The 23,767-nt window shown below is 46.9% G+C and overlaps 1 protein-coding gene across 2 annotated transcripts in view; it reads right to left on the reverse strand.

Annotated features, from left to right (window-relative positions):
* Nucleotides 1–1,879: 1,879 nt before the first annotated feature.
* RFT1 (RFT1 homolog) overlaps nt 1,880–23,767 on the reverse strand; it is a 38,683-nt gene continuing 16,795 nt past the window's right edge. For both annotated transcript variants that reach the window (XM_019417187.2, XM_019417186.2), the window contains exons 7-13: nt 20,881–20,959; nt 17,952–18,002; nt 16,894–17,024; nt 15,403–15,547; nt 11,688–11,793; nt 6,360–6,609; nt 1,880–5,802 (exon numbers count right to left, since the gene is read on the reverse strand). In XM_019417187.2, the coding sequence (XP_019272732.1) occupies nt 5,635–5,802; nt 6,360–6,609; nt 11,688–11,793; nt 15,403–15,547; nt 16,894–17,024; nt 17,952–18,002; nt 20,881–20,959 (930 nt within the window). In that variant the 3' untranslated portion in view covers nt 1,880–5,634. The remainder of the gene's footprint in view (nt 5,803–6,359; nt 6,610–11,687; nt 11,794–15,402; nt 15,548–16,893; nt 17,025–17,951; nt 18,003–20,880; nt 20,960–23,767) is intronic.

Genomic DNA, 23,767 nt, shown 5'->3' on the forward strand with positions numbered 1-23,767 from the left:
TCTGGTTTGTTCATAAAATTGTTGTGTTAATGCCCTAGGGGAAACGGAAAGCTATTTTAGCAACATTCCCTAGTTTGGTTGGGATTACGTTTGGAGGAAAACATTCCCATGTCTGTCATGGCTACAGTCTCGCTTTTCCTGTTTTCATGGTTCCCCCTGCATGGCCACGGGAGGCTCTGATGAGGGCTGGACAAGAATGTGCTCCGAGACCGGGGAGGCTGGAGTTAACCAGCGCTGAGGGGTTCACGCACCTGTCGAAAGGATGGAGGCTCCCGTGTCACCGGAATTGTGTCATAGTTCTCCTGGGGACAGGGTGGAAACGAAAAGGCCATCTGGGAGAGGCCCTCTGGTACCCTGTATGCCATTCTGCCCTTGTGTCACCTTTTGTGATTTACAAAAGCGAGTGCAAAGAAGTGAGCGTGGGGTAGGTGAGCCGGGAACAAACCAGCGCTGCCCTCAGTGAGTCACGCTTTCCTTCCAGACCGCCTCCTCCCTTGCCAGACATGGCCGTGTGGAAGCCACACACTATTACTTCCACATAATTGAAAAGGGTGTCAGGGTCTCCCAGACACGAACCAGAAACATGCTGCTCAGCTGTCATGTCCAATGTGACTAATGCAGTCGTGTCTTAATCAGTCCCTGCTCACTGCCTGCTCTAACGGAATCAGAGCCCTGCTCCAAGGCCCCACTTTGTGACAGGGTGGTGCAGAAGAGAGGCAAGGACCAAGAGGTGTCAGTTTTCCGGGCCCCTTTCCCACCTGGCACTGTGAACCAGGCGGCCTCTGCCAAATGCACTTGTCAGGCCAGGGCAACATTGAGACAGTGTAGCCAACGGGGTCATAACTTTGGGACACATTTACATTTTGGAGGGAGGGAGGAAACGAGACAAATCAACGGTGATTGCGGAGATTCCTTTGCAAGTTGGCTGTTCTATCACAGGCCCTCAGGCAGCTCCTGCAGCTGAAGGAGCAGCCCTGGATGAAGTGTGCCACCCTGCCCAGCCCCTACCCAGCAAGAGCTGACTGAACCAGGGCTCAGCTGCCCCAAGAGCGGCCCATCCCCTGGCTCACTGTGCCCTTGCCCCACAGCCTCTGCCCGCTATGGACAACCTGGGCCGAATCCTTTTTTCCTGCAGGGGCTTGGCATCGGGAACAGAAGTTACAGCTGAGAGGACTGGGGGCTGGAGACAAAAAGTGGTGAGAAAGAAGGTCTCATCAATGACAGTGCTGCTCAGCCTGAGGCAGCATCTGGTTCTGAAGACTCCTCTTGGCACCGCCCGCCAGCCCGACCGCCCTGCCCACCATCTGGGGCCCCAGGAGAGGTAAGAATCACCCCAGGAGGAAGTCAGGAGAAGCAGAGAGGGCCAGGAGCTCGCTGGTGCCTCACCTCCAGCCTCATGGTGAGGGGGCTTCACAGCCCCCCTTCCCGAGTTCCCGGGGCCTGTTGTCAGCAACCAGGGGCCCTCAACTCCTCAGGAACCTGACACAGCAACAAAACAGCATGCCAACTGGCCAACTACGGCTCTTGTGCACCTGTGCACCCTTTATGTTCAGTGGGGGGCACAGGGTACTGCACTAGGTCTCACAAGCCGTGGGGAGGGTCTCCAGAGGGTGCTGGGGCCTGCAGAGGCTAGCATGGAGTTCTGGGTGCACGGACTCTGGTGAGGACTTAACTCATGAGGGGAAAGACCTAACTCCCTGCATCGCACTTCCAAGCCCCTTCCACCTATGCCGCATTGCCCAGGAGTGATGGAGAAGTTCCTGGGCAAGGAATTGACTGCACTTTGGGACAGGGGCACCCAGCCACTTCTGTTCATTAAGAAGAATTTATAAGACCTTCTTAATTAGGCCCCTAAAGGAGGCTGAATGACACTAAGAGCCCAGTTTTCCAATTTTACTATGTTGTACCCAGATGACTCTGGTTAAAAAGCAATGACATTGACTAACAGGACTGATCGTGCCATGGTAAGTGGGGTCAGATGATGATGCAAATCAGTACGCATCTTCCTTTCCCTCAAATTCTTCAAATAAAGCACCTTTTTTCTTCTTTCTTTGAAAGTTAACTAGCAAATGAAATATTTACATTAAGGGCTACTTCACCCAGGTACAGCAAGTAAGAGCAAAATAAAACAAGAGCATCTGATGGGCTCAAAAGTCAAATTTCCAAATTAAATACATACATGGTCAAGCACCTGATGGAGGAAGATGTGAAGGTGAGAGGGTACCCAGGACTCCCCCAAATCATGGTCTAAAATCACACACTTGCCCTACCTGCCTGACAGGAGTCCTGATCCGTCAAAGGATGGCTGCTTAATTTTTAAAAAATGACCAAGACAAGGACCAGGCCAGACAGAGAAGACAGGAGACAGAAAAGCCCAGCAAATGATGGGAAACGGTGCTTGGGGCAGGAAGGGGAGAAGAGGAGCGTGCTGCTAGGCCTTTCTGTCCCAGACACAGAAGATCCCCCTGCAGAGGCTGGGTAACTGCCCCTCTTTCAGAGTTAGGGCCCACATGCCAGTCACAGCATCACTGCAGGAGAAAAAGTTCCCAGGAGGAATAAAGGTGGTTCACATACTCCAGCTATCTGCCCACCGTCCTTCTGAATTTTTTTCTTCTGTGGAAGGAAAAGATGTGAATAAAAGAATGGATTTGTTTTAAAATCAGGGGACTGACAGGAAACTAGCAACACAATCGAATTCCACAGGAAACAGGCAGGAGGGTGTGCCCCCTGCTGGATGCAGGCTGGCGCGTGGCCACACGGCACTTCCAGAGCCAGGAGTGAGCGTTAAGTAGCGTGGCAGCAGCATCCCCTCACCAAGGGACCCAAATGGCCGAATCTGAAGTCACCAACACATGCACACAGCCAGAGCAGCACAGAAGGAATACTGTTATTCTCACCATCAAAGGCTTCTTCGTTTCATAAAAGGACGTGCTTTAGACGTGCTTGTTGCCACAGCACATATACTAAAAGGATGTGCTTTAGAGACTGGTTTCCATGGAGAAGCAGCCTCACTGTATTTTAAGTGGTACTTAAAGCCAAATGTGTAGTTCCCCCCAGAAACTCTGCTCAGGTACAGTGAGGGAGCTCGGCACACATGTCCACAAACATGGTGTGGCGTTAGGGCACTGGCAAGGGAAAGCCCTCAAGCCAGCGCTCGGGCCCAACTACATTTCCAGGAGGTGGCCAGGGGGTAGAGGCAGAGGTCAGCAGAGTCTAGAGGGCCTGCTGCCAACGTGCTGACAGCCCAGGAGGCAGGTGCTCATAGTGAGAACACACCTGCTTGCCCAAAACTCAGCCGTGGGACTACTTTTCCTATAAACAGGGAGGTAGGACATGGGAAGGAGCCCTGGACCGCTGGCCTAGCTGGCCATCTTTCAAGAGGAGCTGGCCCTGGGGCACCAGGATGGATGGCTCAGTAGGGTAAGCGACCGACTCTTGGTTTCAGCTCAGGTCGTGATCTCACAGTTTTGTGAGTTTGAGCACTGCATCAGGTTCTGCGTGGACAGTTGGAGCCTGCTTGGGATTCTCTGTCTCCCTCTCTCTCTGCTCCTCCCCAGCTTGCGCTTTCTCTGTCTTGCCTCAGAATAAATAAACTAAAAATAAAAAAATAAAAAACAACAACAGAGGAGCTGGCCCTGACCGCAGCAGCCCTGTGCTGACAGCAGTTCCAGGTGGACCGTGCGGGGTGAGGGATGAGAGACCAGAGCACCAGCTGTCAGGCACAGCCTCCACACCGGGGAGCACAGCAGAAACCTGGCTGGGCCCATTCCCGAGAGCTGGGGAGTTGGCAATATTGTTAGGCAATAGCAGCTCTTCCTGGAGCAGAGAATGAACATTGTGAACGTGTGCACAACTGGTCCTGAACCCTGATGCGGGTGAGGACGATGGGGTGTGCTAACCTTAGTTTGCCAAAAAGGCTGATTCCAGTGCCCTGCCCCCAGACATGATGGTTCCAAAGGTCTGGAGTGGGTCCTGGGAAGCTGTATTTCTAACTTGCAACCAGGCAATCCTGAGGCAGGTAGTTTAAGGGCCACTTTTGGAGTCTGGGGTCAAATGGGCATGCGGTGGGTAACAGGGTTCCAGGGGAGAGGGTGGTGGCCAAGGGCAGCAGAGGAGGAACTTGCGAGCCCTAAAGGTCGATTTCTGTACACTCAAGAGGTAAATAAAAGTACACAGAGGGAGGGAGGGCTGCTTCAGTGCGTGCCGCCCACCCCACCCCACGGGACAATCAGTTCTAAGCTAGCCCGACCATGCCTTACATGAGCATAATCAAGGCCACGCTTTGGGAGGGTCTCTGACTGGGCAATGATACCTTGCATTTAGCTACTTTTCCAATTAGCACAAAGCATTCTCCCTTTGAACAGATAAAAAGTCCAAGTGGCTTGGTGCTAGTCTCCATGTGCTGTGGGTCTTGGTCCTTGGCCCCTGGGTGTGTATTAAAGGGGTGCATTTTAGCCAAACCACCACCTGATACAAGTTGCCCTGTTTCTGGGTATAAATGGAAAGTGTGGGACATCAGCACCACTATGACCATCACCATTATCACTATTACCATCCAGGATACGGTTTGTGTCAATGATACCCAAAAGGAATTAATATATCAGTGAAAGAAGAAAAATGCTTTGCCACCTGAGAACGATGCCTGATGATGTTGCCTGCTGGCTGCAGGGTGCGGGATGCAGGGCTCAGACCATCATCTGGGGGACCAGATCCCCAGGCCTGCCACTCTTGTCCGGAAGCTGGCATTCAGGGTTACTGAGCAGTGCTGGAAGCAATGGGCCAGAGGGAGGGGCTTGCCACACAGAAAGCACCCCATTTTATTCTGAAGGAAAAAAATACCCCACTTCTGCTTCAACTGCCATCTGTGCAATTTCCGCGAGAGCAGCGCTCCCTTCAGGGGCCAAGGCCGCTCACACCGGGTCACCGCTCCCTCAGAGCCTTCTTGCAGGTAGCCAAGCCGGGGGTCTTGAGCCAGCCTGCACTGAATCTGGAAAGGCACGTGGTCTGGGGTGCACAGCAGCCAAGATGAGGTGTGTGAGTCCTCCTAGCTAACTCCGGGAAATGTGACCCAAAAGACTCTGCGTTTTCATTTCTTGGGTTTCTCATTGAGGAACGTTGTTCCCTCTCTAAAAACCCAGACCACAGTGCTGACATGGGGAAAGCCACAACTCCAGGGCCATCTCTGTTCTAATTTGGTGCATAACATCAGGTCTCCTTCCTTCTCTTACGGAGTAAGTTCCATGTTCCTGTGAAGGGTCAAGTGGCCACATCTGTTTCCGGGCCAGGATGTTAACTATAACGTCCAGGAGATAGTTTGCTGGTGTATGTGGCGCCTTAGGTCAATCACAGCAGAAAGGAATACATTAATCAAAGGGAAAAATACTGATTAGAACAGACTGGTGACAAAAATAATGTTATCGATTTTAAAAGAGCTTTTTGGTCTTCCCTTAGAAGCGGAACTCCTCCTTCCCGTTGGGAGGTTCGAACGGACAGCGTTCAGTCCGGCAGCTCTCCGACGTGTCACCTGCCTGGGTCAGTCCTACTCCACCGCAGACCCCCAGCAGGGCTCTTCTGCACCTGCACAAAACTACCCCGCGGCTGGTCCAGGTGCCACAGGTGTCCACGCCTCTGCGGTCACAAGGTTTTGTCAGCCAGTCTGGACACACCTAACTGAGTCCTAACAAAGTGGATCAGCCTGGTTTCTGTGAGGAACGCTGTCCCAACAGTCATTCCCAAGCAAAGGGCCCCCACGGCAATGTGCGCCAGCCTGGCTGGCCAGCCCTGCTCACAGCAGAGCAACACCTGTGGGAAGAAAGCATGGTCATCACCCCTCCATCCGTATGGCCTTCCTCTGGGGTAAGCCAGGGAAAGCGGAGGCCCTAATATTCCAGCTTCAGGTCAGAAAGGGGTGACAACCGCACACCGAGGGGCTTCTCTGTTCCCACTGATAACACTGTTTGGCCACGTCTATCATAAGATGCTGTCCTAGAGGCTTAGGGGAAGGGGTGGCAAATACAGTAGAACCTTGGATTGTGAGTAACTTGTTCTGCAAGTGTTCTGCAAGATGAGTAAACACTTCTAATACATTTTAACTTGATAAATGAGCGATGTCTTGCAAAACGAGTGTATGTGACGCTGAATGTCACATGATCACAACTGAGTCAATGGTTCCTAAAATTTGCTTTGATATATGAGTGCTTTGGATTACAAGCATGTTTCTGGAATGAATTATGCTCACAAACCAAGGTTTCACGGCACTTGCCCAGCTGATTCAGGAAGAGGAGGAAGGGGGAGCCGAGAGTAAGGGACAGTGGGCAGCTTGCAAAATCATGTAGTGTGAAGGCTGCTGGGAGTCTCACCTCAGAAATACCAGTAATCCCACCACTGAGGGCGAATGCTCCGAGGAGGGCCGGTGATAGGCACAAGCCCGCCAGGGGCCTATGAGGGCTCTTTCGGTAGTAGCGGTGGATGAAGCAAAGGCTCTGTGTGATCCGAATGCCCATGTTAAAGCAGTTGGCCAAGATGAAACCCACACTGCCACACCACTGGGTCAGGAGGTAGGATAACACCAGGAATGAAGATGATAGGGCCAGCATTGTGAAATTGTACCTGCAGAGAGGGAGACAAGCAAAGCAGGGCAGTGGGTACGTTCTCCCAAGATAAGATTGCTCCAAAATAAGTGGCTGTGAACATGAGATCACAGAAAGCACCTCTGAGTTGCCATGACCCAGCTAGTTTTCATAACCATGAATGCTATATGGGTAGCACGGAAATGTCATTGTCCCGCCGCCCCCCAGCCCCCCACCGAATAGAAGAGTGAGAAAATGAGTAATTCAAGATGTTTATGGTTTTTAAGGATAAGTGATTTGACACTTTGTGGTCAAAACACATAAAAATCCTGTTCAGCCCAGGTCTTCAATGTGAGGCACAAAGAATATGACAGGGTAATCATTACATATGAATGCAAACTCTGAGACAGGCACTGTGAGGGGTGCGGGGATACGTTGGTGAGTGACACACGTGGCCCTGCTCTGAGGGTTCGATGCATTTTACAGACAAGGAAACCAGGCACAGAGAGGCTGAATAATCTGCTTAAGGAGTGACCTGACTCTGGGCCCTAAACTTGGGGAAATGCATACTGCTTCCCTTGGGAAATGCAGAAGCCCTGTAACCTTGGCCAGGAGACTTTACCCACAACAGGTGACCAGCCTCCGAAGTGACATGCACACAGGGAGCAAGGCCTGAACCACTGCAGTGTCCCCATCCTTCCATCTGCTCTTCATGTCACCAGAGCTCTCTGGATTCCTGACTGGATGGACTATGCTGCCCTTCTACTTCTCTGGCTTCAAGCAGCATGAGCTTAGTTACCTTTAGGTCTCAGCAAGGGCAACTGAGTCTTAGCAAAGAGAAAACAGCTGCTGTAGTCTTCCAAAAGGCTGTACAGTCATGAACAAAATTCTCCAGCATCTGGTTTCTGCCTAGCGAGCAACAGGCATTCTAGGTACATAGTTTTTGAGGGAACCAAACCATTAGGTCCCCCAGCTATGTCTGCTGGGTTAGGAAACCTCATAGGTCACCCAGGTTCAGCACGCAAGGGGTGGTAAGAAAGCCACTATGGCAAATGCCCAGGTACTAGTCCTCAGGCTGACCAAGCCCAAGGTGCTATGGAGATATACTTTATCAGAGGAGGTGATAAGAATACCACACACACACACACACACACACACACACACACACACACACACAATCCTCCAACAAGGGAGGTATACTTTTCACTGACACCTGATCAATGATCAGAATTGCCAACTTCATAACAAGCCACTGAGGGTGGGGACCATCACAGACCAGTTACGTGACCTCTTTTACAAAAAGAAGTAGAGCTATATAATCTTTTTTTTTCTCCCCCAGAAAATATCTCAGACAGCTCTACTACACTAATTCTTGGATTTGAGGCAAGAGATTCCAAAACTTTCAAAGTCATTCTCACCCAACTCTAAGTAAAATGTCAATAATGGGTGAAACCAGTAGCTAATTCATACTAATTCAAGCAGCAAGGAATTCAACAGTGTGGCTTCTTTGGTGTGGCCATTTGGGAAGAGCTGATAATGATAAGGGTCCAGTGTTTTTCACTGTCAGAAGATGGCTCTACAGCTGTTGAAATTTCCAGAACTCACAAATCTATAGCCTTAAAGGCATAATCCACTTCAGGAAAATAAGGGAAATTTAAAGATGCAATTAAAATACCACTTTTTAAATCAATTCAAAATTAGTGACAATAATGACTATTCTATAAGGTTTGGTTAATGTAAACAGTAAATTCTTTATGAATGCTGATTTTTTTCATGGCCCCAAGAAAATACTAGGCTTAAAATCATGCTTATCAAGACATAGATGGTCAAAGATGTGGGCTGTGGCAACAACTGCAGTGTCCCCCAGCGGGTGCTGGTTGAGCACATCAAGGCACAGCCATCAATGTGGCCTCCGCAGCCATGAAAAGGATGGTGCCAGTCTCTCATGAGCCAACATGAGAAAATGGCACTCGTCCTTCACTCAACAATTATGGAGACCAGCTCCATGCTGGACATTCAAAGGCCAACAAATCAGTCTTGGGCCTTTGTGTCCCTGTCCCCTGTGCCTGAGAGGCTCTGCCCCATCTTTGTACAGCAGACTCTGCTTGGTCACCCAGCCTCAGCCTGAATGCCACCTCCTCAGAGGGGCCTCCCAATCCAAAAGAGCCTCACTCTCTCTGCATAACCCTGTTGTAGTTATCTGAGCTGCACAGTATTTCCTTATTTATTTACGTGTTTGCTGTCTGCCTCCCCCACCGTCAGCTTCAGGAGAGCAGGGATCTCGTCTGTCTCTTCATTGCTGTATTCCTGGAGCTTAACACGATGCCTATTAGAAAGCAAATGCTCAAAAAGCATTTGTCAAATGAAAAGAAATGGAGAGCTCCTTAACAAAACAGAACAAAAATTCTTCAACAGGGAAGACGAAAAGGCCATCAATCAGAGTCTATATATATTATGAGGTTATTAACAAAAAAACTTGGAATTCAAAGGATTTTCTAATATTCCAGGTCCAACCAAATGCCCTATTTTAATTTAGAAAAACACTGATTAAAGTTTTAAGTAAAAGCCCATGACTTTATCAATACAGTATTTTTTTTTCAATTCAGAATCTAAAATGCCCAATGTAAATCAATCATAACATTTAACTAAACTGCCCAAACCCACTATAAAAATCCTTACTGGAGTTGTATGTCTGGTTAAAGAGATAAAAAATGCTGTGGTCTGTGATGAGGCCAGGTGCCATGTGCTCACACGAGGGCTGGGGGCTGGGCCGCAGGCCCAGACAGAACCTGGCTGCTGGGTTTAATACACACAGGGGGAACACATTTCACTCTTTGGGGAAGTGCGTTGCTACAGATGAAAACTGCATTAGAAGGCGCTTTGGTTCTGTGTTTTCTCCATGCTGACTACTAATACCATGGAAATAATTTTCCAGATGTTTATATATCATCAAAATCGCATTACAGCGAATTTAGAAAGTTGTTTCTTTTGGTTCATTGCAATGTAAGAGGAAAGAAAGCAGCCAGCCACTGTCTATATTCCCTCATGATTTGATTGTAAGATACATTTTACCATTTTAAGCAGGCTTAGTGCTGATTCTCCCCCTTAACACTAATGCTGAAATTATTACAACAAAATTCCTTCCAAAGAGATAGATTCCTTGTCCAAAGCTCTTTGTACTGTGGCCCAGTGCCTCATTTAGTATATTTTACATTATATCTAAAAATTATTTCACGTTTGAAACACCTTTCAAATAACAACACAGTATTTCAAAATTAAACTTAAATAGACCTTTTCATCCATGGGGAAAAAAAGGGTGGGGAGGATGACTCCAAGTAGTTTTATAGCTACACATTTAACTATCTGAAGTAAAAACCCTATCTGGACCAGTATCTGAGAACTGCAGGTTGTGACTTAAAAGTAGGCTGAGAGGGGCGCCTGGGTGGCGCAGTCGGTTAAGCGTCCGACTTCAGCCAGGTCACGATCTCGCGGTCCGTGAGTTCGAGCCCCGCGTCAGGCTCTGTGCTGACGGCTCGGAGCCTGGAGCCTGTTTCCGATTCTGTGTCTCCCTCTCTCTCTGCCCCTCCCCCGTTCATGCTCTGTCTCTCTCTGTCCCAAAAATAAATAAAAAAAAAGTTGAAAAAAAATTAAAAAAAAAAAAAAAAGTAGGCTGAGAAATCAGTTTACTGGGTCATGACATGGCAGTTTGAAAAATGCAATCTAACAGAATTAAGAATCATCAGTGTGTCTGCACATAACTGGGTATTTGCTGCTTCGTGAGGGCTTCATTCAGTCATGTCCACCTAATATGTACAGGGTCACAGTGCTCAATGTAGTTTTTACCGATAAACTGGTCTGGGCCAGTGGTTCCTCAGACCGTAGCTGCCCATCAGAAATCTCCTAGAGCTATGTGATGAAAGATTCCTTGGCCCCAGCCCCTTACAGGCTAATTCAGTTGGTCTAGGAGGGGCTGGAACTCCTAGGGGACTCTGGTGGGTCTGGGCTAAGATGCTGCTCTGGGCTCCAGTTCTCGACTGTGCGGTAGCAAAGTCACCAAGCTTCCTTGTGAAACAGCCCCAGGCTGGAAGCATAAAGAGGCTGCTCTGAATGAGAGGAAGGTTCTCCAACTCTCTGAGTTACCCTTTCTTGTCCCACCTCCACCCCTGGGCCTGAGGGCTACTGATGGCACTCAAGGCCTTAGAAAGGCAGTACAAGGCCTCCCACAAGGGATCCAGGCCTCAGGGGACAAGAGGATCACCAGGACCACTTGCCTCGTTATCTGCACCCGTCCCTCTACGGTCTTTCCCTTTTCCTCCTCTCCTTTTCCCCTATCAGTTTTACCCCTCTCCTCAACCTCATCCTGTAGTGATGCCTTAAGATACTGCCATGCTACTTCTGGCATTTGGGACACAAGAGATGAATGATGCTGGGTGAGGGTCAGAAGCTCTAAGCTAGGAGGTGGTGTCAGAATCACTGAGGAGCTTTTAAAAAACACACATGTCGGGAGGTGGCTGGTTTCGCAAGCGTGCTAGGAGAGTGGTGGAAGAAGGAATCTGCACATCAAACAAGCTCCAGGGGGCATTCTGACTGACGGCCAGTGCTAAGAACCAGTCTGAGGCACCAGAGCAGAGGTCCTGATCTGGGGTCAATGGATGGGAAAAAATTGTGGCAAACATATATGCGCACTTGGGCCTTTCTCTGAGGAAAGGTGTCACAGATCCCTGAGTTTCTCCAAGGCCTACAAATCAGAGTCTCAGGTGGAGGACTCTGGATCTTGCAGAAGCTCCGTGGTAACCCACAGGGGCACTGGGCAAGGCGGTGGAGGAGTGGAGCTGGTCCTGTGCCTGTCTCTGCAAACCTGGACTAACACAGCCCCACGGGGCCCAGATTTCTTCCTCCTCCAAAGGGAGGCGAAGGGGGGTTGCTGCCCCGGCCGTGCGTGGGGAAGACTAACCGGATGGTGCGCGCGCAGACACCGGAGAGCCCGGACATGGCGCTAGTGCTGTAGGTGCTGCCTCTGCGAGAGCTTTCCGTGAATCCACACTCAGGACGAAAAGAGAGAAGACTGGCAACTCGGGGGAAGGCCGTGATTAAAGGCGGGTCTTTCAGGTTACCTACCTGTCGACCTCCTCTTTGCTCATGGCAGCAAATGTGAAACACTCGGTCACTCCGTTGATGGCAAGCAGGAGGACGTAGAGACAGTAGGAACGCAGCAAAACAGGACCTATGAGGAAACAACCCACGGAGACTCCAGAGCCCAAACAGAAGGCCCACACGTACCAGAACTGGCTCAGGAGCCCTGCTGGTACCGTCAATGGGCAGACATGTGCTCAAGACTATGGTCTTAACTATCTGGAAGGCCTCCCAGTATTCCATGGCACTGATTAAAAGAAACGGCTAAAAACAAAAGAGCAATTGAGATTAAGCCTACAAATCTCTCTTAACAACTAAATTCTCATCTGGCCAGGAAGCAAGTCTTCTCACTTTGTAAATCTGCACGAAGAGGTCTGCTGGTTTGAGCACTCAAGGCCACTAGTGGCCCTGCATGTATGAGAACCTCGGCTGAACAGGTCCTGGACGAAAGACACTGGGGAGAAGCCCAGGGCTCAGGAGCGGCAGAAAACTAGAGACAGAACCCCTCTGCAAATCTGCAGGGAGAATCAGAGTAACCATCGTGTTATTTTCTTCTAAAACATAGTGATGTAGTTCTATAGCTAACTAACAAGCTTTGGAAAAATCTGCTAACAAAAGACTGGGAGCCTTAAAAATGGAATTGATCCCCTCTTTTAGGAGGGCCATTACCAAGAGGCAGCCAAGCAACTTTTTTTTTTTAATATTCCTGTTTATTTTTGAGAGAGCACGCATGAGCGGGGGAGGGGCAGAGAGAAAGAGGGGACACAGAATCTGAAGAGGCTCCAGGCTCTGAGCTGGCAGCACAGAGCAACGTGGGGCTCGAACCCACCAGCCAGAGATTATGACCTGAGCCAAAGTCAGATGCTCAACGGACTAAGCCACCCAGGCGCCCCACAGCCAAGCAACTTCTAATAAAACCTATGACCCAGCAATTCCACCCATAAATATCCATCCAACAAAAATAAATGTATGTGTTCACAAAACACCTTGTACAAAAATGTCCATAGCGGTTTTACTCATAATAGCCCAAACTGATCATCAACAAGAGAAAGAATAAACTGTGGGCCAGCCATATAAAGGAATACTTCTCAGAGAAGTGATCAAAGAGAAAAAAACTACTGATCCGTGTAAAAACATGGATGAATCCCAAAAACTGTATATTAAGGGAAAAAAAACCAAACATTAAAGTGTCCATACTTTATGATTTCATTTGCTTTTTAAAAAAACTTATTTATTTTTTAAATGTTTATTTATTTATTTTTGAGGGGGAGAGAGAGAGAGTGAGTAGAGGGGGCAGAAAGAGAAGGGGACAGAAGAACCAAAGTGGGCTCTGTGCTGACAGCAGAGAGCCCGATGCGGGGCTCAAACTACGAACCAAGAGATCGTGATCTGAGCTGACGTTGGACGCTTAACCAACTGAGCCACGCAGGTGCCCCATGTGATTTCATTTATATGAAGTCCCTTTTAAAAGCAACACTGGGGCGCCTGGGTGGCTCAGCTGATTGAGCTTCTGACCAGCTCAGGTCACGATCTCACGGTTCGTGGGTTCAAGCCTCGCACTGGGTTCTGTGCTGACAGCAAGAGCCTGCGTCAGATTCCATCTCCCTCTCTCTCTGCCCCTCCCCTGCTTTCTCTCTCTCAAAAATAAACATTAAAAAAAAAAAAAAGCAATACTAATCTGTAGTGATAGAAATCAGAACAGTGGTTGCCTCTGAGGTAGAGGGAGGCAGATGACTGGAAAGGGTCCTGAGAGAACTCTCTGGGGTGATGAAAGTGTTGAACCTATCAACCAGGATGTTGGTTACATGGGTGTATATATTTGTCAAAACTCATCAAATTGTACTCTTAAGAGTACAGAATCTTACTTTATGTAAATTAGGCCTCAATAACTTAGTCACTAAAAGAATTCCAGTGTTCATATTTTCTGGCAAAGGAAAGGCATTCAGATCCACAGCATGAGTCCAAAGAGTCAGGAGCAGAGCAAGGAGATGAGGGAAGGAAAGCCAGCAGGGGCCAAGGTTGGGGATATACTACCAGAAGCCACCATTGGTGTTAGAGAGAGAGCTGAAGGTTCGGTCAATGTGAGAGGCAGCTACCACAAGGAGAAAAATGCTAGAAGACCCTGCTAGGACAGTGGCACTGATGGAACCCTGGGCCAGGCAAGAAATAACAACAGTGCTGATTCACCAAACAGCACATTTTTTTCAGAGACTGAGAATCCAGACTATTCTTAAGACTCTCCTATTTCTGAAGAGGATACCAAAGGAGTATCTTTTTGAATCTAAAATTGTTATTTTCTTTAACGGTGTTGTATTAGTTTCAGGTGTACAATATAGTGATTCAATAATTCTACACATTACTCAGTGCTCATCATGTTGAATCTAAAATTATTAATGACTGACATAAAACATTAGAAACAGAATTTATTACCTTAGAAATCAACTAACACTGACCCTTGTAACTGATAAATCTATCAATGCTGAAAACTGGGACCAGCCTCTTACTTGAGCAAAAGGGCTACACAATCACAGCAGTCTGTTTCTGTACCTTCTATGACTAATTACTCCACCAGGTGAACACTGTATTGATGGGACAGCCTTCTCCTCATGAAAATGTCCTGTGATTTCATTACAATACAAGCTGTTTCTTGGTGATTACCTTTTTTAAGGAGGCCCTGCTACTGTGAAATAGTCAAGTCCCCAATCTCTGCACACTGACTCATACTAATGGCTTCCTAATGAGGCCTCCCTGCCTGTCTGATGGAATCCCAGGGTCTCACAGCACAAGCCCGCAGGGAGCTGCAAACCACCTCATTGGGTTCACAGCAGGTGTTTCTCCAAACTTAATGACCTTGGCTCTTGTGTAGAAACTTGGCCCCTCCTCCCCTAATACCCTAAGTTTGGGACCATTATAGTGGAGACCAAAACATGCCAGGGAACTTGTAAAATGGCATCTGACAAAGCCCTTTACATTGAGATGGGGCAGCAGAAAGAAGACTTCAGGGTTCTTGTCTAGTGCCTTGAGGAACTGAAAACATCTTTACCCAACCCAAGATGAAACACTGCAAGTGGATTGCCAGCCTGTGGCGTAGCACATTTTGAAATTGGTGAAGTCCCCAGGGCCTAACAAGTGCTGTGAGGTGCTCAGTGGCCTGGGCACCGCTGTTTCAAAGTTAGACACGTTCGATAATTTTGTCCTTCAAAGACCAAGAGTCACTGGATTAAATATACCATTTTACTTGCCGAGATCAATTTTATTCTCTGCAAATGGCTCTGAGTTATCCTTCAGAGGCTCTCGTGCATCAGGCCGTGAGATTTATGTGGCATTTACTACCTTCACATGTGTTTAGTATCAAGCGGAGACTCATTAGAGCCTGCTCTCTGCCTTCCTCCCTCATCCGAGAGGGTGCACAGGGAAGTGCCCCGCAAGACACATCTTAAGCCTGGGAGGAGAGCCAAAGATTCATAATGACTTCTCCAAGTGAATTTGGGGGACTGGCTGATGTGGTGCCAAACCCCCCTAATGGTACCCAGATGTTTCTGACCTTGTATGAGGGGAACGGCCTCAGAATCCCAACCACTGACAATGTCCCCTATACCGACAAGTATCAACCCATATGCATGCAAGTTTTTGAATTTCATAAGACTCTTCTATTTCTGTTTAGAAATTAGAATCAATCTGACAAAACTCTTGCACGTACCTGATCCAGAGCTAAGCATGACCCCTCCGTAGATATCCAAAGCCAGCTGAGAATAGGCAAAGCCAAAAACGGTGATGGTCAGGCCGGCCAGCAGGGCCAGCTTGAGCAGGGACTCCAACACGGTGGCGGCCACAGCCATGTCCTCCTGGGACAGGGGGAGAGGGAAGGAAGTTGGATGAATCATGAGCTAAAGAAAAACTTCACATCTGGCCTTATCTCTCTTTGCTGTCTTACAGATCACTTGTTCACCTGCTGAGAGGCGTCACTGCTTTTCTGCAGCCTATGCTGTTTCCATGTCAATTAGCACAAAGGAAATGAAGGAAAAAAAGACAATCTGTGCCTTCTTAGGTAGTTCAGGGGAGGTCTGGTTTTTAACTCATTCAGGATAAGTTATTTCAAAGGTTGTTTAGGAAACATTAGCTTTCCTCTCTGATATTTATTCTTTTTTTTTTTTTAACGTTTATTTATTTTTGAGAGAAAGAGAGGGAGAGACAGAGTGTGAGCTGAGAAGGGGCAGAGAGAGAGGGAGACACAGCATCCGAAGCAGGCTCCAGGCTGTCTGCACAGAGCCCGATGCGGGGCTCGAACCCACGAACTGTGAGATCATGACCTGAGCCGAAGTCTGGCACTTAACCAACTGAGCCACCCAGGCGCCCCTGGTATTTATTCTTAAATGGACAGCAAGTTTTTACATTGCTAGCCGGCTGGCTTTGTCAGTGTGCTTCTCCTGACAAACGTCTCCAAATTCTGACATTCCTGTCAAAGTATGCTTAGGAAAATATTCCTAAATCAACTGAGAACCAGTCGACTGTGCATAAACTGTATTTTTCAAAATGTCTTCTAAGACATGTAAGAGGGTGATTTAGCTTCCTTTTAATTCTAAGAGAAGTCAGACATTTTCGATGGTTTTAGAAAAAGGGAAGTTTCGACAACCAAATACGCCTGGATTAAAATCTCTTCTGTTATTTATCAATAGGAGTATATAGAAGAGTGTAGCTCTGGGCACTTCACGGTCTTTAAGAAGCTTATTAAGCAACTGGTGTGGTGAGTGACACCAAATGACCACATCCTTTTCTCCCCACGCCCTACACGAGCCTTGTCCCAGACTCTGCATCCTTCGGCTCGCCTGTGGTTCTTGAGAATGTGAGGATGGAGGAGGCAACCTCGATTCTTCCAGCTACACCTAGACCAGGGGAGGGGTATGCGCCGCACTGGGGACGGCTGCAGAGAGTTCTGAGAAGGCTGGATCAAGAGTGAGCTTACAAAGAAGGACTAAGAATGAGAAGGGAGGGGCCAGCCAGGGCAAAGGGAGAAGGCTTCAAAAGAAGTGAGCTCAGAGTCCTACCATCATTTGGAAGGCGATGGAAGAATGAAATCTAGAAGGAAATTTCAGATCAAACAGAAGGGAAACTGGCTGCTGCACATTTCAGTCTGTTTACCCTGAAATTGGAGCATTCACCAGAGAGACAGTGACCTAAGAACCAAGACTACCTGCTTCTGAAGTGTGGCGTCCTTTCCTCTCTCTAGCACCTTGGCGAAAAATATGTAAAAACTCTCCTCTATTGGCTGGAAAATTAATCTGGCCACAAGGGAGCCAAGATTATTCACTATATCGTATACACCTACAAGAAAAAAAGGAAGAAACAATAATCCTACTAGTTTTCTGATTTGAGTTTTCATGGCACCATTAACATTCTTTCTAATTTAATTAAAAAACATTTTTTTAAAATGTTTTATTTATTCTTGAGAGAGAGAGAGACAAAGCATGAGTGAAGGAGGGGCAGAGCCAGAGAGGGACACAGAATCCGAAGCAGACTCCAGGCTCTAATCTGTCAGCACAGAGCTCAATGTGGGGCTTGAACTCACAAGCCCTGAGATCATGACCTGAGACAAAGTCAGACGCTCAACCGACTGAGCCACCCAGGTGCCCCACTAATTTAATTTTTTTAATGGAACTTTTTTGAGGTAATTATAGATTCACAGGTAGTTTTAAGAAATCACAGATCCATTACTCAGTTTCATGAATAGTAACATTTTGTGAGAGCAGGGCACAGTATTGCAGCTGGGATACTGACACTGACACAGTCAAGACAGAACATTTCCAGCACCAGCACTTTTTTTTAATAGAAATCATTAATGCCGAGTTGATTTAAAATTTTTTTTCTTTCCACTACTTCAGGATTATAGTCAAAAATAAATACAAAGAAAGTATTGAGACTTATCTAGCCGCACGATCACAGGGCAACTCTGTGACTGTGATGGCAAGCTCCCTTTTCTGTCAGTGCCCCCAAACCCCAGACGGACACCAGAGCTCTGCAGGAACCAGGGGATCTCAACAGAGAACCTGCCACCCGAGTCACAAGAGAGGGGGCGGTCAGTACACTCTATATATTTACAGAGACCAACAATTTTCAATCTTTAGGAATCATTTTTTTCCAATCTTCATCTTTTATAATCATCAGGTATATTTTTCATTAACTGTATCAAACCGCAGAGAAAACTATTACTAATTATCTACTAATGGTGTTCACTACAGAATTTCATCTTACCCTGATCGCCAAAATTTAACACGTTCAAAAAGGTCATTACATATCGCTCGCCTACAAATAGAAAACCAAAATAATTAGCATTTCAAGGGCACATTATTTTCTTGTTTCCTTTTCTCTTATCGACTATCAACTTTCCAGCTGGCAAATAGTCTCAAAGGAGAAAAATAATATAGTCAGTTAAAGACATGTTCTTAATATTGATTTCAAACAAGATTCTATCCATAATCTCAAAATAGTAATAACGGCAAGTGATGGGGGATTTATTGACAGCAAATCTCCAAACCAGTTAAATTGAAACAAAAACAAAATCAATAAGACCAGTCTGATAACTTAAAAAAAGGGAGGAAGGTAAGATTACTATATGTTAATAATAAAAATGACTGTTCCAAATTTTAAGTGTAGGTTCTGTGAAATGAGAGGTCCATGATTATGTGCACAGGCTCATCAGGTTTCCTCCTTGTGTGGCCCACTGTGGATGGATGGAGCTCTGAGCAGTGCCCACAGCCGTAAAGGGCAAATTCTCACTTCCTAGAAACTTGCTCAAAAAGGAAAGCGATGTTCAGAGACTAGAAGCAGTGAGGATCTTCTCTCAAGTCTCCCTTTGGTCCTCCCTGCACCCTCTCAGACTCAGCCCACATGACCACAGGACATCACTAGCTCCTATCTGTGTCTCTGCACTGCCTTGATCCATCCTCATTGCTAACAGTCCCAGCTTCTGCAAATACAGATCTTAAGGTGACCCCTGCTTTCACACCTTTAAATGGCTCTTGATGTTTACAAAAAGTCCAGGCTCCGTAATTCTGCACCTGAGGCCTTTTGTAAATCGACCCCAGGCTATCTTTTCAGCTTTCCTTCACCAACCTCATCCCCACCTACCATCACATAGTCATCCTCTGCTTTGCCCCATCAGGCTTTAGCCCCTCCAGCTGCTCTGCTTCAGGCTGGGCCCCTCCTGCTCCCAGCCTCCACTCTAAGCATGCTGGCCACCTAGACTGGCTTTTCCACAGGAACCTCTATGTGTTCTGGTACAAGCGGCTTCTCCTTCCCAACTCTGTAAGCTCCCTGGGGAAGGAACCACATCTCCCTCACATTGCTGTCCCTTGTTTCCTAGCAGAGCTCCAGGAAATGCGAGGGCACTCGAAAGAGCTAATGTTTCCAAGTATAGCTCTCGCAGCCCTGGTTCAAAGCTAACCACACAACTGTTTGTGTCTCTGGTGAGAGAATGAGCTCCTTGAGGCTGTGGCCTGTAACTCATTCATCTGTGTATTCTCAGCACCTGGCACACAGTGTTCAGGAAATGTGGGGGCAGAAGTTAACAGCACCTATATTTTTGCTATTACAATGAATGATTTCAACTGTTTTTTAGAGTTGTAGTTTGTAGATAAAAAGAACCTCGTGGGGGTGGTCCTTGTCCAGCCACTTCCTCGTTTCACAGCCATGGAGATGAAAGCCCTGAGAGGTTCCTAACAGCCCTGGGCAGTCAGGCCAGGGTGGCCCCACCGTGGAAGCCATCGGTACCACATTCAGGCCTGGCTAACTCACACCTGTTGCCACAAACCTAGCCACTACAATCTAGACAATCAGGCCATCGCTTGACTGGATCCACTTCTTAACTCATTTCAGCTGCTCTTAAAACTCTGGGAGGAAAACAAAGTGCATAAAAGCAAATGCCCTTTCCAAACTCCTTCCAATGATTTTCCCATTCTAACAACGTGAACTATCACAATATACAATTTCACTACAGATACCTTTATCAATAAAATTTGTTGAACACTGATCACAAGCAGTCCCAGCAGGGTTCTGGGGAGACGGTGGTAAACAGCACATCCTGCTCCCAAGCAACATAGAGGTAAGGCACCTTCACTCAGCTCTCCAAAGGCTTCTGACCTTACTTTCCCCAGAAGTCCTATGAGTGAGTTTCACTTTTGTAATGGCAATGTTACAGACTCAGGCTAGAAATAAGCACTGTCAAAGCTCAAGAGCCCTCAGAGCCCTCCTGGTTCTATGCCTTAACTCACAGACGGGGAAAGTGGCTCAGGGGAGTTACTTCCCTTTGGAACCATAATTAATGAAAAATAAAGACAGGGGAAAAAAGGAAAATAACGAGATAATAATAATGATGGTTATATTAGAATGCTAGAATTATAGGGAACTTTCTATTTTCTAAAATTTTTGTAATGAATTATATTATTTTTATAATTAAAATACAATTTTTTGAAAAGATTTAAAAACATGTTCAGTAACAAATATGTAGGTGTACGACATATGACATTTATGCGGAGAGAAGCCACTGCCTTTACTGGCTTCCAGCTGCCTCCAGCCTCACTCTCTGAGCTACAGCTGGGCATAAATAAACCAATACACACATGGAGAAAGACTAGCTGTATGTGCAGCTCTGTGCCAACCCTCTGCCTGCATTGCTCTGTCACTGTTAAACTGGAAAGCTTTAAGAAACTGGAAGCCTGGCCACACTATCACATAAGGGTGACTCTGCTTAAAAAAATAAAATGATGAAAACTCGGTTCTTAAAAAAAAAAAAGTTCAAAAAAAGAAATGTCTAAAAAGTTAGGACAGGATAATGAGATTATGGATAATTTTCTTTATTTTCCAAGTTTTGTGTAATTCATAAAGAACTTGCATAATACATTTCTTTAAATGATAAAACATGGGGTTTAGGAATTAGATGTGGATTCAAATTAAATCGTTCCTCATTACTGTAGGACCCTGTAGAAATTAGATAATGGCACTGACCCTCGGTATGTAAATGTCAGTGTCCTCCTTATTTAAAAAGCTCCAATTTCTGAGGTTCCTCAGGTCAGGGAGCTCTATAAAGCAAATGGTCCAGGTCTAGGTAATCAGCAGTTCCGTGAAATTCCCTCACCTATATATACTATGGTATCCAGACTGCTCAGGGTGACCTTTCACTTACCTTCTGTCAAGATCTGCTTCAAGAAAGACTGTTTGAAAAAACTCCAAGTCAGTTTAGCCTCTTTCCAATTTACAAAAGCCTAGAAGAGAAAACAAAACAAAAACAAAATCTCCCAGGCATTGCAAGTCTAAGGGTACAATAATGCTACACGAGAGGGAAACTCATTTTGGTGCCTAAATCCCAATTTGGAGTGTCCATTAATTTTTCATTTAATGCTAAGCACACAGAAGGCAACCAACAAATCCTGGCAAATCCTAGCAAAGAGCTTCCACTGCTAAACATGAAGACAAAGTCCTAGGTGGAAAGAGCCTCTCTGTAAAGGGCCTACAAAGATTCATTCACTGAGACCCCTAAGGAACTGTGCTATCCCCTTGTTGCACAGATGGTAAGCTGACCGTATCTAACACACAGCTCACAGTCGTTTATCTCCTTGAGATAGGTCTGAAGCATTCCAAGCTGCAGAACAAATTCTGCTCCACACACCCCACATCTTAATGCTGTATTTTGCCATCCAGGGTCCCTTTATACAAAGTATATGAGCTTTGCTTGTGTATTTCAAAAGGGAGCCGGGCTTCCCAGGTCAGTCAAACCACTCAAAATGGTTATGATACAGGGGAGGAAAAAACAAACCCAAAACTTTTGATATGGCTCTTCCAAAACTCCCAGGGAGGCACCAAACTGCCCATTTCCTAAGGATAGGAAGGTAAGGAGAAAGTAAATGCTTAGGAAGGGCAGAGTTTAACCTGTAAGACACAGGCAGTCTCAAGGCCAGACTGCTGACCACAAACTGGAAGAGTGGAGCAGCTAGCTGGATGTGACTTTTGTCTTTCTATCTCCCCCAGTTCCCTCTGGAGGCCCCTCCTCTCTCATGTAGGCATCCTGAGATCCCATAATGTTCAGTCTAGGTGTTAGGTTCTTAATCTCAGGGTACCTGCATTTTGAAAAATTCTTATTAACTCAAAGTGATGACTTTGAAAGGGAGGATTTCAGGGGGGCTCTTTGGGAGGAAAGGGGTGAATCACAAAGGCAAAGTCCACTCCACCTCTCCAAAAGATCAGTTACAGCTATGGAAGTTGGCCCAAGGGCAGATGTGGAACCTGTCCTGATCACATGAACCCCTGATCTTGGCCCCAAAACCATCTGTGTAGAGCACGGCTGTCCAGTGGAAATATAATGCAGGCTATATATATCATTTTAAATTTTACAGCAGCCACAGTGAACAGTAAAAGGGAAATAAAATTATTTTAGTATATTTTATTTAGCCCAAAATATTATCATTTCGACATGTAAAAAAATATTAGAGGCATTTCATATTATCTTTTTCATACTAAGTCTTTGAAATCCAGTGCTTATGGTGTGCTTACGGCCTGTCTCAATGTCCAGGGTAGCTGGTGGCTACCATTCAGGACAGAGGAAGTCTAGAGCATCCCTTAAAAACGAAGGTCATTTTCAGGCTTCAAATATCTTCACTCCTTGTTTTCAGAGCGTTTCTTCTAGACACTGTGAGGACAAGCCTGAATCTCCCAAGCCATGCTGTCCTCAGAGCATCACTGGACCTGGAGCAGATGCCATGGGGAGCACTAACCCAGGAGTAAATCTTCCCCAGTGTCAAGGAAATTGGGCATCTCCTTTCCCAAGAGCAAAAAGCGCCAGAGTACCTACCACCACTAGGGGGCACTGTGAGCCACATCATCACCAGCACTGATCCCTCCCTTAGCTCCAGGGGAGCCATGGGCAGCTCGCCTGCACCCCAATGCCAAGTGGTCCTTTTTGGCTGGGTGGGGGGTGGGGGGTGCTGCACAGCAGTGCCTGAGCTCTTTTCAAAGGAAATGAACAGTTACAGCTGCCCATGGGGCTTTTGTGAAGCCTACTTGCCAGGAGGTTGTAAATGGGGTTGGGAAGATGACTGAACTCTAAAATTTAGATTGTTTACCAGGGGCACCTGGGTGGCTCAGTTGGTTAAGTGTCCAACTTCGGCTCAGGTCATGATCTCACAGTTCCTGGGTTCAAACCCCACGTCGGGCTTGCTGCTGACAGCTCAGAGGCTGGAGCATGCTTCTGATTCTGTGTGTGTCTCTCTCTCTGCTCCTCTCCTACTCATGCTCTGTCTCTCTCTCTCTCTCTCTCAAAAATAAACATTAAAAAAAAAAAAAAGATTGTTTACCAGAGTGAAATCTTGACACTGTATTTGACCTGAAAGCTCACACGTGAGCATTCCATTCTCCTAATGCCTTCAATTTAAATGGACCCACAGTTTAGAAGGAATGGTCACACTGCTTACTATCTCCAAAATGCTCATTCAGGACATAGAGACAGGAAGTCTGATCAGAGACTGGATTTCTTCTCAGTGGTCTCTGCTGAGAAGAAGTGGGAGAAAAGAAGCAGCACATTCTTTGGGCTTTTACTATTTTGTTTAGGATGGATATGTCACTTGGCAGGAGGTCAAAGAGGCCTATTTCACAAGAGCTAGGTTGGTACTGTTTAGCTGGTCTACGTGGCTGTGCATTTCTCTGGAATCCCCTGACCAACAAGCCATTCCATTGCCTCCTGTACTGATGGAGAAATAGAGGCGTGGATGGCAAAAGGTAATGGGCAGAACCACAGGGGAATGTCTGCAATCTGAACTTGGGGGCTCACAATGCTTTAATGAGTCACTCTTCCCCTTTCCAAACTCTCCTGCCTTAGGACGGTCCAGAAGCCACGTGCCTCCCACACTGACAACAGTCACCAGGGAGTCTGCAGCCACGGTCTAGTCTCCATATCACCTCCACATCCCACATAGTACCCCTTCCTCCCCCTCTTGCTCTGGGCCTATGGCCTCTGCCCCAGCTGTGTTCACGCTCATATGTCCTCTGACTGTCCTCATCACTTCTCATCTGGACTGCCT

The sequence above is a fragment of the Panthera pardus genome, unplaced genomic scaffold (genome assembly GCF_024362965.1).
Source record: "Panthera pardus isolate Hobbes unplaced genomic scaffold, ASM2436296v1 HiC_scaffold_8, whole genome shotgun sequence".
NCBI classification, from domain to species: Eukaryota; Metazoa; Chordata; class Mammalia; order Carnivora; family Felidae; genus Panthera; species Panthera pardus.